General features: G+C 43.4%; 2 protein-coding genes across 3 annotated transcripts in view; one reads left to right on the forward strand and one right to left on the reverse strand.

Moving 5' to 3' along the window:
* The window catches only part of LOC311237650 (ATP-binding cassette sub-family E member 1-like), a 109331-nt gene extending 107070 nt beyond the window's left edge, over window positions 1-2261 (reverse strand). The window contains exon 1 of the mRNA XM_084325603.1: window positions 2153-2261. The gene's annotated coding sequence lies outside the window, so the exon portion shown is untranslated. The remainder of the gene's footprint in view (window positions 1-2152) is intronic.
* Window positions 2262-9437: 7176 nt separating this feature from the next.
* The window catches only part of anapc10 (anaphase promoting complex subunit 10), a 44176-nt gene continuing 39155 nt past the window's right edge, over window positions 9438-14458 (forward strand). For both annotated transcript variants that reach the window (XM_084325871.1, XM_084325872.1), the window contains exons 1-2: window positions 9438-9582; window positions 12638-12794. In XM_084325871.1, the coding sequence (XP_084181997.1) occupies window positions 12680-12794 (115 nt within the window). In that variant the 5' untranslated portion in view covers window positions 9438-9582; window positions 12638-12679. The remainder of the gene's footprint in view (window positions 9583-12637; window positions 12795-14458) is intronic.

Raw genomic sequence — 14458 nt, forward strand, 5'->3', positions numbered from 1 at the left:
ATGCTTGGTCTTTATTGTACAACTGGGTTAGGACATTTGTAGGGGCCAGTTTTGAACTAGTATGACTATACTACTATATCTATACAACTATGCTACTATGACTATACTACTATGTTACTATGACTATACTACTATTCTACAATGTCTACTACCATCTACTATGATGACTATACTACTATATCTATACAACTATGCTACTATGACTATACACTGCTATGCTACTATGACTACTATGTACTACTATGTTACTATGCCTATACTACTATTCTACTATGTCTGTCTATACTACTATCTACTATGTGTACTATGCTACTATGACTACACTACTATATACTACTATGTTGCTATGCCTATACTACTATTCTACAATGTCTGTCTATACTACTATCTACTATGTGTACTATGCTACTATGACTACACTACTATATACACTATGTTACTATGCGTATACTACTATTCTACTATGTCTGTCTATACTACTATCTACTATGTGTACTATGCTACTATGACTACACTACTATATACACTATGTTACTATGCCTATACTACTATTCTACAATGTCTATACATTACTATCTATGTACTATCCTACTATGATGACTATTACTACTATCAACTATGTACTGTCTACACTACTACCTAATGCTAATATTTCTATACGACTATGAAGTCAGAGTGTATCACTCAAGTTAGTCACAGCTAGATGTACAATACCACTTACCCTTAGCTGCCAGAGGTGTGCCCCTCCTACTGACTTGGATACATGACTAAATGTAAATGTAAGTATTTGATTAAAAAGCCTTTTATGGTGGAATGAGACAGGCCAGCCAACATAATGACTTGCTGGACTTGTTCTAACGTAGGCTACACACACGTAATAACTTGATAACTAGAAACAGTGTTTCTCATACATAGAATCATGTGTGGCAGGCCCACAGCAATATCAAGAGACGACCCGTCCCAAAGAGTTCTCCCAAGGGAGATACACCAACACACTGAGAGCCCTACCCAAAGCTGTAAAGGAATGTGAATCACTACCCACTTTCAAAAACACTCTCAAAGAACACCTACGGGAGACTGCAATTCGAAACTGGCCCCTACAAATGTCCTAACCCAGTTGTACAGTAAATTACCAAGTATGGCTTTGTCAGTATTCCAATGTACAGTGTACAGTGTAAACAAGACAAAAGTCTTTCTCTGGTCTGCATCCCCTTAACAATTGTATGTATTGAGCTGTACTGTACTGTACCCATTCTGCAATCTGTTAATAAAGTTTTCAATCAATCAATCAATCAATCAAACCACTGTATCCATCTACACGGTTCTTTCTTCTGTTAGATTATGTATATCCTACCCTCCTAGCACTAGAAACAAGCCGTTCGATTCCAAACCTTATACATTGAGCTCCACCACACCATTAACGTTGTGCCTCTGATTGATTGATTGATTGATTGAAAACTTTATTTAACAGATTGCATAATGGGTACATTCCAGTAAGGCTCAATACACACAATTGTTAAGGGGTGGCAGACCAGAGAAAGACGTTCGTCTTGTTTACATCAGGGTTAATGAATGAATGAATGAACGAATGAAAACTTTATTTAACAGATTGCAGAATGGGTACAAATTACAGTACGGCACAATACACACAATTGTTAAGGGGATGCAGACCAGAGAAAGACGTTTGTCTTGTTTACATCAGGGTCCCCCATTTTCAATTCATATAGACATTTATGACATACACAACATACATGACATTTATGGCATAGGGACATACATGTATTTAGTGTTACATTTGTGACATAAACGGTATTCAAATATACAGTACTGAATACCGTTTATGTCACAAATGTGTATCAGTACTAAATACCTGTATGTCCCTATGCCAGCTGGGTCCCCCCAGCTATTATTATTACACCAAAAACTGGGGGAAACGTAGAGAAATAAACTCGAAAACCTAGGGAATAAAAACCGTTAACCTCGGTTATCGGTAACGGCCCCCTTTCATAGTGAGAGAGATGACGCTTCAGCACATTCACGACAGAAGCCACCACCCCAGTGTTTGACAGCTGCCTGTTTTTAAGAGAAATAAACTCTAAAATATATTTAAATATAATATATAAAATATATTCACGTGTCGACATCAACTTACCCGGTTTGGCTCCCTGTTAATCGGCCCCAAAAACACGGACGGGTCGGCAAGGTTAACGTATTAAATTGCCTTCTGATGAATCAAACTTCTATTTTCAGCAACGTGTTCCTAAAAACGCCGGCTGGAAAGATGGCGCGAGATGCGCGCGCATCAGCCCGCGCGGCGGCGTGTATACTTTCGACAACAAATGTTTGTTTCCGCGTTTGAGTTTTGCGCTCATTGGCCAGGTCATGTGACATGTGCGCCAATCGTGGGACAGCAAGTTCTGCGCCTATTTCCGGGTCTAACAGCCTGCAAACTACCTGATTGATTGATTGATTGATTGATTGATTGATTGATTGATTGATTGATTGATTGAAAAGTTTATTAACAGATTGCAGAATGGGTACAGTACAGTACAGCTCAATACATACAATTGTTAAGGGGATGCAGACCAGAGAAAGACTTTCGTCTTGTTTACATCAGGGTCCCCCATTTTCAATTCATCATAACATATATGACATACATGACATACAGATAGACAGTACTGCTACATCTATACATTTATGACATATCAGATTTGCAAATACAGTACTGTTTGTGATACAAAAGTGTCCAGAAAAGGAGTGTATATACATTTGGCGTAGAAACTGTACATTGGAGGAGGTTGGATGGGTGGGGTGGGGTTGGGTGGCAGGGTTCCCACACTTGCCTTGACATTTTTTTCCATGCTACCTCCTGATTTTCCAGGTACCATATTGAGTGATGATCTATAGGCCCCTGAAGCTTTCCGCCCCCATCCGTGCCCCCCTCCCCCCCCCCACACACAACCCCCTAGGACACCTGACTACTTACTTGATTTAAAAGATGTGCCAGTCAAGGCTACATTGTAAATGCTTAGAGATTATGTCTTATTGATAATATCAATGCATGAAATAATGCAACAAGCTGTAGATGAAAAACTATTTATTGAACTGGAACTTTGAAACACATGAGCACTGGGATTGATATATGTTCTCTCTTCCACTCCTCTCCTATCTCATCCTGTCCTCTTCTCTCCACACCTCCCCTCTTGTGTCTGCTCCCGTCTTCTCTTCCTACTCTTCTCAACTCATCTCCACTCCCTTTTCCTGTCATCCTCTACTCTCTTCTCCTCCTCTTTCATCTTCACCCCTCTTCTCTTCCTCCTCCCTCTTTCCTTTATTTATTAGTCTTATTAGATTATGAGTCTTACGTAGAAGGGGTAGTATGCCTACTCTTCTTTTGTAAATCAAACTAATGAACCTAAAAGGGAAAACATAAGGCTGGTTCCCCTGTGGTTCCTCAGTACAGCAACCCCACTAGTAAGCTTAGCTTAACAGTATAGATGTATAGAATCAGTCTAGGCATGATCAATGATTTTTCAAAAATGTCTCACCCCAAATGTTCCTATTTAGTAGTATAATCTTTTTTAAGAAGAAAAACGAAAAATCACAAAATAGCTAAAAGTAGATATAAGAATGAATGTTACAAAATGTATCAAGACTAGACTATTCATGTCAACTAGTATAGAAGTAATGTCACAGCCTAATGTGAAAATGTATTGGTAGTTAGCTAGCAATGCAAGCTAGCCAACACTAGCTAGTAGCTAGTTAGTTAGCAAACTGAATGTTGGCTAGCAAGATTGCGCTCCATGTCATACCTGTGTCAACGGTCCCGTTTTTCCGGGATTCTCCCGTATTTCAAACTTCTCTCCCGCCGTCCTCCCGTTAAAATATTTTTCCGTATTTCCCCCCCATTTCTTTTTATTTATACAAAGTGGCTGCAATTCCCCTCTGTGACGATAGGTGGCAGCAGTGTAGATTAGACTGTTAGCAGAGGATGTCAGACCGGAAGACGGTTCCCAAGAAAATGTCGGGCAAAGTGGGGTTGTTCCCGGAGAGCTCACTCTCGGCCATGGTTTCTCAGTGTATAATGAATGGTGCTCTCCCTCAACATGCGAGTAGGGTGAGACAACACCATTCTTTAGTCCAAATAATACCCTACTTTATACTATATTATTGTCATTTGTTTAATGTAAAGTCAGTCTTACATTGGCACTGCTTTAACGTTGCATTTACCCATAATCCATTGCTGTATCAGTGGCGTCGCGTGGGTAAAATAACAGGGGAAGCCAAAAAAAAATTATAAAAAAAAAAATATTAAATTTTTTTATTAAATTTTTTTTTTTTTTTTTTTTTTAAAGTCAAGCAGTCACCATGTACACTACAGTATGGCTCGGCGGCCAGTCAAACTTTCTTTTTATTTATTTAACAGATTGCAGAATGGGTACAATACAGTACGGCTCAATACACACAATTGTATAAGGGGATGCAGACCAGAGAAAGACGTTTGTCTTGTTTACATCAGGGTCATTAATACTGCTGGAGCATTGGTTAATTTTTGGTCCGATTTTTCCTTGCACGATTTTGCGCGCCGCGTGGGAGCAAATTCGAGACACATATTCGGTTGCAAAAAGGTGTCCCACGGTCTCATCTATGGCCGTGAATATTTTCACGCGGATCGGAATCACGGCGCGCCCGTGGGACACTTTTCCGTTTCGGCGAGTTTATTCCACGCTTTCTGTTTTCCTTTTCTAAGCATTTTAGGGGCTACATGTGATTGAGTAAAAGTTGCGGGACGCCCAGATGTTTCCACGATAGAAAGCTCGCGTGGATCCCATAATAGGCTCACTTAATACAGCGTTTTTTAAATCACGCGACATTTCCAGGGTCGCGAGCCGACCTTTTCCCCTCGTTTTCGATGATGGAAGTTATTTAGGAAAAGCTTCGGCACGCCGAGAGGTCCCCGTGGATTTAATCTCGGGAGGATCGGGGCAATATTCGGCCCGTGGGAACAGTTACGGGTTAATACAATGTTCAGAGTGCAGAGGGGAAAATATGCTGAGTGTTTTCCTCTGGCAGTCAGCTGTGGCAGTCAGCTCGAATCTGATTGGCTAGGATCGGATTTGGACTCTATAATGCTGGAAGCCTGGAGAAAGAGACCTACCATCTGCCTCCTCTCCTGCTGCAGTGAGCATAGTGAGGCTGACAGTGTGTTAGAGGGAGTGAGAAGGAGAAGAGGGAGACATTAAAAAAATATATATATATATAACACAGATGAAAAAGAATGTAAACTATTTTTTTTTTTTTTTTTTTTTTATATTTCATATTTGATATTAATTCATATTTTAATATTAGGGAGGCATGGCTTCCGTTGGCTTCCATAAGGATTCGCCACTGTGCTGTATTAGACCCATGTGCCAGTATAACTTTTGTAAAGTAATGAAGCGCAAATGTAAAGTTAATCAATACACAATGAAACAATATCTTTATCTATATCACATGTCAAAACTACTTTAATAAAACAAGATTTCCGTTTTTCATTTCTACTCATTCATCCAAAACAAGACAGACTGTAGATGTCAAGGCTCCCGTGTTGGCTGGGAAATGCATGTATTTGAGCCTTCTATTGAGATCGCGAGTAACGTTATTATTCCTGAAGTCCACCAATCCGAAACTATATCACCAAGTTGCCTGCATAAAATTCCAACATACCATATAGGATGCCAAGAGGGTTTTTATAAACTCATCTTAATTTTGTGCTCAATAGTTTCATTTTATTACTATTTTACACATCATACAATACAATTGTCCAGGACAACTGTTTCTATTTCCATGTAAGTGTTCACTTTTGCTCAGTTTCCATGACTTTTCCATACCTGGAAAATGAAAAAATTTATTCCATGTTTTCCATGTTTTCCAGGTACCGTGGGAACCCTGGGTGGGTTGGGTGAGGGCTGTACATTGGAGGTGGGGGGGGGGGGGGGGGGGGGTTGGGTGGGGGACACACACATTTTATACTGTACATTGGAATACTGACAAAGCCTTACTTGGTCATTTACTGTACAACTAGGTATGGCGTTCTATCGCCATGCTCTAAGACAAACTCTAACTTTAACCAACTTCGAAAGAGTGCCTAAGCTTAACCATCGAAAGAAGGGCAGGCGTTCTATCGCCATGCTCTAAGACAAACTCTAACCTTAACCAACTTCGAACGAGCGCCTAAGCTTAACTAGTGTAGAAACTTGCGGTCCCACGATTGGCGCACATGTCACATGACCAGAAACGTGCGTGGCCAATCAGAGATGCGGAAACAAACATTTGTTGTCAGCGATGCGTGATTTTTTCCCGTAGCCTATGTTTGCGAAGACGCTCTCTGATTGGCTAGCCACGTTTTGATTGATTGATTGAAAACTTTATTAACATATTGCAGAATTTGTACAGTACAGGGTGGGGGACACTGTACAACTGTACAAGCAAAACTGTACATTGGAATATTGACAAAACCATACTTGGTCATTTACTGTACATTGGAGGGGGTTGTGTTAGGGCATTTACAGGGGCCAGTTTCGAATTGCAGTCTCCCGTAGGTGTTCTTTGAGAGTGTTTTTGAAAGTGGGTAGTGATTCACATTCCTTTACAGCTTTGGGTAGGGCGTTCCACATTGATGTGGCATAATTGCGAAACGTGTTTAGTCCCTTGTTTGAGCCGAATCTAGGTTTAACATGATTTGTGGAGCTCCCTCTGGTGTTGTGATCGTGGTATTCACTGACCTTTGGGAAGTATTTTGACATGTACATGGGTACCTTGGTCGTGTAGTGTATCTTGTAGACCAGGCCCATTGCAAGTTGCTGTACTCTGTCGTCTACTCTAAGCCATCCTAGGTTGTCAAAGTGGGCAGGGGTGAGTCAAGTCAAGAGTTTTAATTGTCACGGCATACAGGTATACAATGAAATGCGGGTGGTCTCGCCCGCAACGATGTGCAATACAGTGGTACAACATATAATAGAATAAAAAAATTAAAAAACAACATTGTGCAGTGAACAGGTAACAGGGAGTGACATCTCGGTATCTGTACATAGTTATTTACAGAGCATATGGGACATGCTAGTTAGCTTTGGTAGTGCAATACACTGTTCCTGTTATTCTAATTTAAAGTGTCCTTTCCTTTTGGCCATAAGTGTGCGTGTGTGCGACATGAGTGTGTGCCCGCTCATGTTAAAGTGTTAAGTGGCTGCTCGTGTGTGAGCGTGCACAGCGTGCGTGTCGTGTGTGTGTTCATGTGTGCTTGTGTGTGGATAGTTCAATGTTCTGAGCACTCAATGTTCATTGTTCAGGGCTCTGATGGCCTGGGGGAAGAAGCTGAGCCTAAGCCGCTCTGTCCTAGTAGCTGGGGTTCGCAGGCGTCTGCCTGACCTCAGCAGAGTGAGGTGGGTTCTAGGAGTAAGGTCAAGCAGTAGTCTGACCAGTTTGTTTTGAGATGTTTGTAATTTTGTTTTTAGCGCCTTTGAGGTGCTTTGGTACCATGAGGTGCAAGCATAGTCGTAGTACCCTTGAATGAGTGCTCCTGCCAGAGTCTTCAGGGTATTCTTGTTTACCAGTGAGGAGACCCGGTACAAGAATCGAGTTCGTACAGCAGAGACCCTCTCTGATTGGTTTAGCGCCGAAGGGTCTCTTCCACATATTCAACAACAATTAACCCTAACCTCAACCTTAACACTAACCCTAACCTTAACCCTAACCTTAACCTTAACCTTAACCCTAACCCTAACCCTAACTCTAATCTTGTCTGATGTATCGCACATTTTATTGCTGTCTGATATATTGCAAATGTTATTGCTGTCATCTTGGCCAGGTCTCCCTTGCAAAAATGTATCTCAATGGGACTTCCTGGTTAAATAAAGGTTAAAATAAATAACCCACTTCGAAAGAGGGCCAAAGCATAACCACTTTGAAGCAAAATCTGCATATGGCTCGCTGATAACAAACTATCATTACACATGGGCAAAACAGAGTCCATTCTCTTCGGTTCAAATAACAAACTCAGCAAGACCGACGGCTTCTCAGTTACAGTGGGTGACAATATTGTCACAAGGAAAGAAGATATTACCTACCTGGGTTCCATCCTAGAGGCAAATCTTTCCTGTGACAAAATGGCATCCAATGTAATAAAAAAAGTCAACCAACGAACTCGATTCTTGTACCGGATCTCTTCACTGGTAAACAAGAATACCCTGAAGACTCTGGCAGGAGCACTCATTCAAGGGTACTACGACTATGCTTGCACCTCATGGTACCAAAGCATCTCAAAGGCGCTAAAAACAAAATTACAAACATCTCAAAACAAACTGGTCAGACTACTGCTTGACCTTACTCCTAGAACCCACCTCACCCCTGCCCACTTTGACAACCTAGGATGGCTTAGAGTAGACGACAGAGTACAGCAACTTGCAATGGGCCTGGTCTACAAGATACACTACACGACCAAGGTACCCATGTACATGTCAAAATACTTCCCAAAGGTCAGTGAATACCACGATCACAACACCAGAGGGAGCTCCACAAATCATGTTAAACCCAGACTCAAACAAGGGACTAAACACGTTTCGCAATTATGCCATATTAATGTGGAACGCCCTACCCAAAGCTGTAAAGGAATGTGAATCACTACCCACTTTCAAAAACACTCTAAAAAAACACCTACGGGAGACTGCAATTCGAAACTAGCCCCTGTAAATGTCCTAACACAACCCCCTCCAATGTACAGTAAATTACCAAGTATGGTCTTGTCAATATTCCAATGTACAGTTTTGTTTGTACAGTTGTACAGTGTCCCCCACCCCTCCTACCCAACCTCCCCCCCCCACTCCTACCCAACCCCCCCCCCCCCCCACCCAACCACCTCCAATGTACAGTCCCCCCCCCCCCCCCCACCCAACCTCCTCCAATGTACAGTTTCTACGTCAAATGTATATACTTTTTTTTTCGGGACTCTTTTTGTATCACAAACAGTACTGTATTTGCAAATCTGGTATGTCATAATAAATGTATAGATGTAGCAGTACTGTCTATCTGTATGTCATGTATGTCATATATGTTACGATGAATTGAAAATGGGGGACCCTGATAAACAAGACGAAAGTCTTTCTCTGGTCTGCATCCCCATAACAATTGTATGTATTGAGCTGTACTGTACTGTACCCATTCTGCAATCTGTTAATAAAGTTTTCAATCAATCAATCAATCAATCAAAGAGAATATTATGTACAAGGCGGAAGAGACCCTTCGGCGCTAAACCAATCAGAGAAGGTATTCGCTGTACGCAGCTAGCCAATCAGAGAGCGTCTCCGCAAACATAGGTTACGGAAAAAAATAACGCGCGCGTGACGTCACTATTCCGCGACCCGAACACTTGGTGGACGCGTCACTATTCCGCGACCCGAACACTTGGTGGAAGTGGGATATTCGAAGTTAGCAGCGGCGGAAAAAAAATTTAAACTCTCACAACAACAACACCGTTACAGTTTCTCCCCCCGAAACGATGTACTACTACGACACGTTGAAATAACTAAAAGTCCCCGCGTTTACTACGTGAGTATCCCAGCGTGCCATGCGAATTAGCGAGCAGTTGTTTTAAACGTGTGTACACCTGCCAGCTAACGTTAACGTTACTGCAACTTAGCTAGCTAAAGTCAAGCTAGGGAGCTAACATAAAACATGTAAACGAACGTTAACTAACTGTCTAACTAACCCTCTGCAATGTTGAGAACCTGGTAACATTACTTGTTTAGAGTAACATTTGTATATATGTATTTTCCCCCCCTCCAGGGACACACGCCTTCAAAAGCGTCAGGATCTGGCTACTAGTCAGCTTGCTGGCCCATTGACATAGACGTTATCTCAATTTACCTTGTAACGTTACTACTTAACCTACACGCCTAACTGTGTTTTGGTCTATTTATTTCACATTGTATCCGTTCATGTTTAGTCCTGGTCTGACCTGTATATGATTATTAGTTATGGCGAGATGAAGCTTCATGAAGCATTGAGGCGGGCAAATACTGCGGCATGGTCATGCTGGACCTACAAAAGGCCTTCGACACTGTCAATCACTCCATTCTAATGGACAAGCTAAAAGCAATTGGTTTTGATAGCCTATCAGTGAGCTGGATGCAATCCTACCTAGAGGGGAGATAACAGATGGTAGAGGTAAACGGTACTCTATCCCCCCCCCTCACAGTGATCTGTGGTGTTCCACAAGGAAGCATACTAGGACCGCTACTCTTCCTAATTTATGCAAATGACATGTCGTCAGCCTGTGACTGCAATTTGTTCCTGTTTGCGGACGACTCAGCCCTGCTGGTCTCTGACAAGAACAAATTGCAGGTTGAAAAAACCCTCAGCACGGAACTAGGCAAAATCTGCATATGGCTCGCTGATAACAAACTATCATTACACTGTTACACATGGGCAAAACAGAGTCCATTCTCTTCGGTTCAAATAACAAACTCAGCAAGACCGACGGATTCTCAGTTACAGTGGGTGACAATATTGTCACAAGGAAAGACGAAATTACCTACCTGGGTTCCATCCTAGAGGCAAATCTTTCCTGTGACAAAATGGCATCCAATGTAATAAAAAAAGTCAACCAACGAACTAGATTCTTGTACCGGATCTCCTCTCTGGTAAACAAGAATACCCTGAAGACTCTGGCAGGAGCACTCATTCAAGGGTACTATGACTATGCGTGCACCTCATGGTACCAAAGCACCTCAAAGGCGCTTAAAACAAAATTACAAACATCACAAAACAAACTGGTCAGACTACTGCTTGACCTGAACCCCAGAACCCACCTCACCCCTGCCCACTTTGCCAACCTAGGATGGCTTAGAGTAGACGACAGAGTACAGCAACTTGCAATGGGCCTGGTCTACAAGATACACTATACGACCGGGGTGCCCATGTACATGTCAAAATACTTCCCAAAGGTCAGTGAATACCACAACCACTACACCAGAGGAAGCTCAACAAATCATGTGAAACCCAGATTCGGCTCAAACAAGGGACTAAACACGTTTCGCAATTATGCCACAACAATGTGGAACGCCCTACCCAAAGCTGTAAAGGAATGTGAATCCCTGCCCACATTCAAAACCGCTCTTAAAGAGCACCTACGGGAGGCTGCAATTCGAAACTGGCCACCGTAAATGCCCAAAACCCCCACCACCTCCTAATAGACAGTCTCCTCCCCACCGCATGTATATATTCCCTCCCCGCCGTATGTATATTTCCCTCCCACCCACCCACCCCCTCCTAATGTACAGTCCCCTCCCCATCATATGTATATACTCTGTCAGGATCTAGGGGTAACAGTACTGTATATTTGAATACCGCCTATGTCACAAATGTATCAGTACTAAATACCTATATGTCCCTATGCCATAAATGTCATGTATGTTGTGTATGTCATAAATGTCTATATGAATTGAAAATGGGGGACCCTGATGGAAACAAGACAAACGTCTTTCTCAGGTCTACATCCCCTTAACAATTGTATGTATTGAGCCGTACTGTATTGTACCCATTCTGCAATCTGTTAAATAAAGTTTTCATTCATTCATTCATTCCATCCAATAGTACCACACATGTGTTGAAGCTTCATGGTGTATTTGCTCTACTGTTCCATCAAGTGGACAATAAATGTAGAACAGGCAGAGTGATGATGATGCCAATAAACAAATAATAATGTGTCTGTTTTTCTAACAGAATGATGGCAGGGACAGAGGAGAAAGTGCTTGTGTTACTACAACATTCTATAATTTAATATAGTGTGTTTTTCTAACAGAATGATGGCAGGGACAAGTGCTTGCTTCATTCATTTTTATTCAGAAAAAGCAACTCAAAATCGACATGCCATCCTGCATTTGGATCATACAGATGTGATCAGATTAGGCACAGCAAGTTAGACATTACAGCAAGTTTATATGTAACGGAGATGATATCATATGGTCACCTTTTTTGCGTTGTGTTTAACTTTCTTTGATGCCCCGAGGGAGTTTAGAACCCGGGTCTGCCGTGACACGGGCGACAGGTGACAGCACAGACCGCTACACCAAGGTGAATTCACTCTTCATGACGTGTAAAGTGTGTCTTTTTAAGTGGAGTGAGTTTAACTCGCAGTACCGCTACTCGCCAGTCACTTCACAACGCTTGAAGTCCATCGTGACTGACAGTGCCTCGCGCTACCATCTGTTATATATATGTTGGGATTATTTATTAGGATACACATTTATTTGTCTTTCCCAGTACTCCACTGGATTCTCCAACGCAAAGAAACTCGTAATGAATTCCTATGTCGACACTTGTGTTGCGTGGATGTTCCGGGGAACATAGGGATGATCCCGTGTTGGGAACCAACCCCGAAGCCATTTCCTGAATCAGTGACGCGGAGTGAGGCTTCGGGGGCGGTACACCCCCGACCGAGGCTTCGGACGTCATCAGTACGTCACCTGATACGCGCTTCGATACAGGCTCCACATAAAAAAAGCTGGATTGCTCGACACAAGCTCCGAAGCCTCGCTTCAAACGTCACATCACTAATGATTATAACACAACCAGTCGTGAATAATTACTACAATTTCTGTAGAATAATTCGGGGAGCCCTCTACCCAGAACCCGGGTCCAGAGGATGGCTACGCCAAGCAAGACCCCGCCCGGCGCTGACCCCAAACAGCTGGAACGCACTGGGACGGTGAGGGAGATCGGCTCCCAGGCAGTGTGGTCTCTATCTTCGTGTAAACCTGGTGAGTTAGTTAATGACCTGCCAACACTACAGCGCCACACACTGGCTTCACTCTCCCCCTTTCTGTCTGTCTGTCTCTCTCCCACACACACTCTGTCTCTGTCTGTCTGTCTCTCTCCCACACACACTCTGTCTCTGTCTGTCTCTCTCCCACACACGCTGTCTCTCTCTGTCTGTCTGTCTCTCTCCCTCCCACACACACTCTGTCTCTCTCTGTCTGTCTGTCTCTCTCCCACACTCTCCCCCTTCTGTCTGTCTCTCTCCCACACACACTCTGTCTGTCTCTCTCCCACACACACTCTGTCTCTCTATCTGTCTCTCCCACACACACTCTGTCTCTCTCTGTCTGTCTGTCTCCCTCCCACACACACTCTGTCTCTCTCTGTCTGTCTGTCTCCCACACTCTCCCCCTTCTGTCTGTCTCTCTGTCTGTCTGTCTGTCTGTCTGTCTCTCTCCCACACACACTCTGTCTCTCTCTGTCTGTCTGTCTCTCTCCCACACTCCCCCTTCTGTCTGTCTCTCTCCCACACACACTCTGTCTGTCTCTCTCCCACACACACTCTGTCTCTCTCTGTCTGTCTCTCTCCCACACTCTGTCTCTCTCTGTCTGTCTCTCTCCCACACACACTCTGTCTCTCTCTGTCTGTCTGTCTCTCTCCCACACTCTCCCCCTTCTGTCTGTCTCTCTCCCACACACACTCTCTGTCTCTCTCTCTGGCTGTCTCTCTCCCACACTCTCCCCCTTCTATAATAAATAATAATGGATTGGATTTTTATATAGCGCTCTTCTCTGACTCAGAGCGCTTCACAGAGTCCATTATTCGTTCATACACAGTCATACCGGTGGTGGTAAGCTACAATTGCAGCCAGAGCTGCCCTGAGGCAGACTCACGGAAGCGTGGCGAATAATCATCGCCTACGGCCCCTCCGACCACCACCAACATTCATTCACATGCATACACAGATTCATACGAGGCCGTTGCCCAAGGACACAACGGCAATGGGATGGACATGGGCTTGAGCGGGATTCGAACCACCAACCCTTCGATCATTGGACGCCCCGCTCTACCCCTGAGCCATAGACGCCCTTCTGTCTGTCTCTCTCCCACACACTCTGTCTCTCTCTGTCTGTCTGTCTCTCTCTGTCTCAGTCTGTCTGTCTCTCTCCCACACACACTCTGTCTGTCTCTCTCCCACACTCCCCCTTCTGTCTGTTTCTCTCTCTCACACTCTGTCTCTTTCTGTTTCTTTCTCTCTCCCACACTCTGTCTCTTTCTGTTTCTCTCTCCCACACACACTCTGTCTCTTTCTGTTTCTCTCTCCCACACACTCTCTTTCTGTTTCTCTCTCCCACACACTTTGTCTCTTTCTGTTTCTCTCTCCCACACACTTTGTCTCTTTCTGTTTCTCTCTCCCACACACTGTCTCTTTCTGTTTCTCTCTCCCACACACTTTGTCTCTTTCTGTTTCTCTCTCCCACACACTGTCTCTTTCTGATTCTCTCTCCCACACACTGTCTCTTTCTGTTTCTCTCTCCCACACACTTTGTCTCTTTCTGTTTCTCTCTCCCACACACACTGTCTCTTTCTGTTTCTCTCTCCCACACAGTCTCTTTCTGTTTCTCTCTCTCACATACTCTGTCTCTTTCTGTTTCTCTCTCTCAC

Source organism: Notolepis coatsorum, assembly GCF_963971535.1.
Source record: "Notolepis coatsorum genome assembly, chromosome: 1".
Taxonomy (NCBI): Eukaryota; Metazoa; Chordata; class Actinopteri; order Aulopiformes; family Paralepididae; genus Notolepis; species Notolepis coatsorum.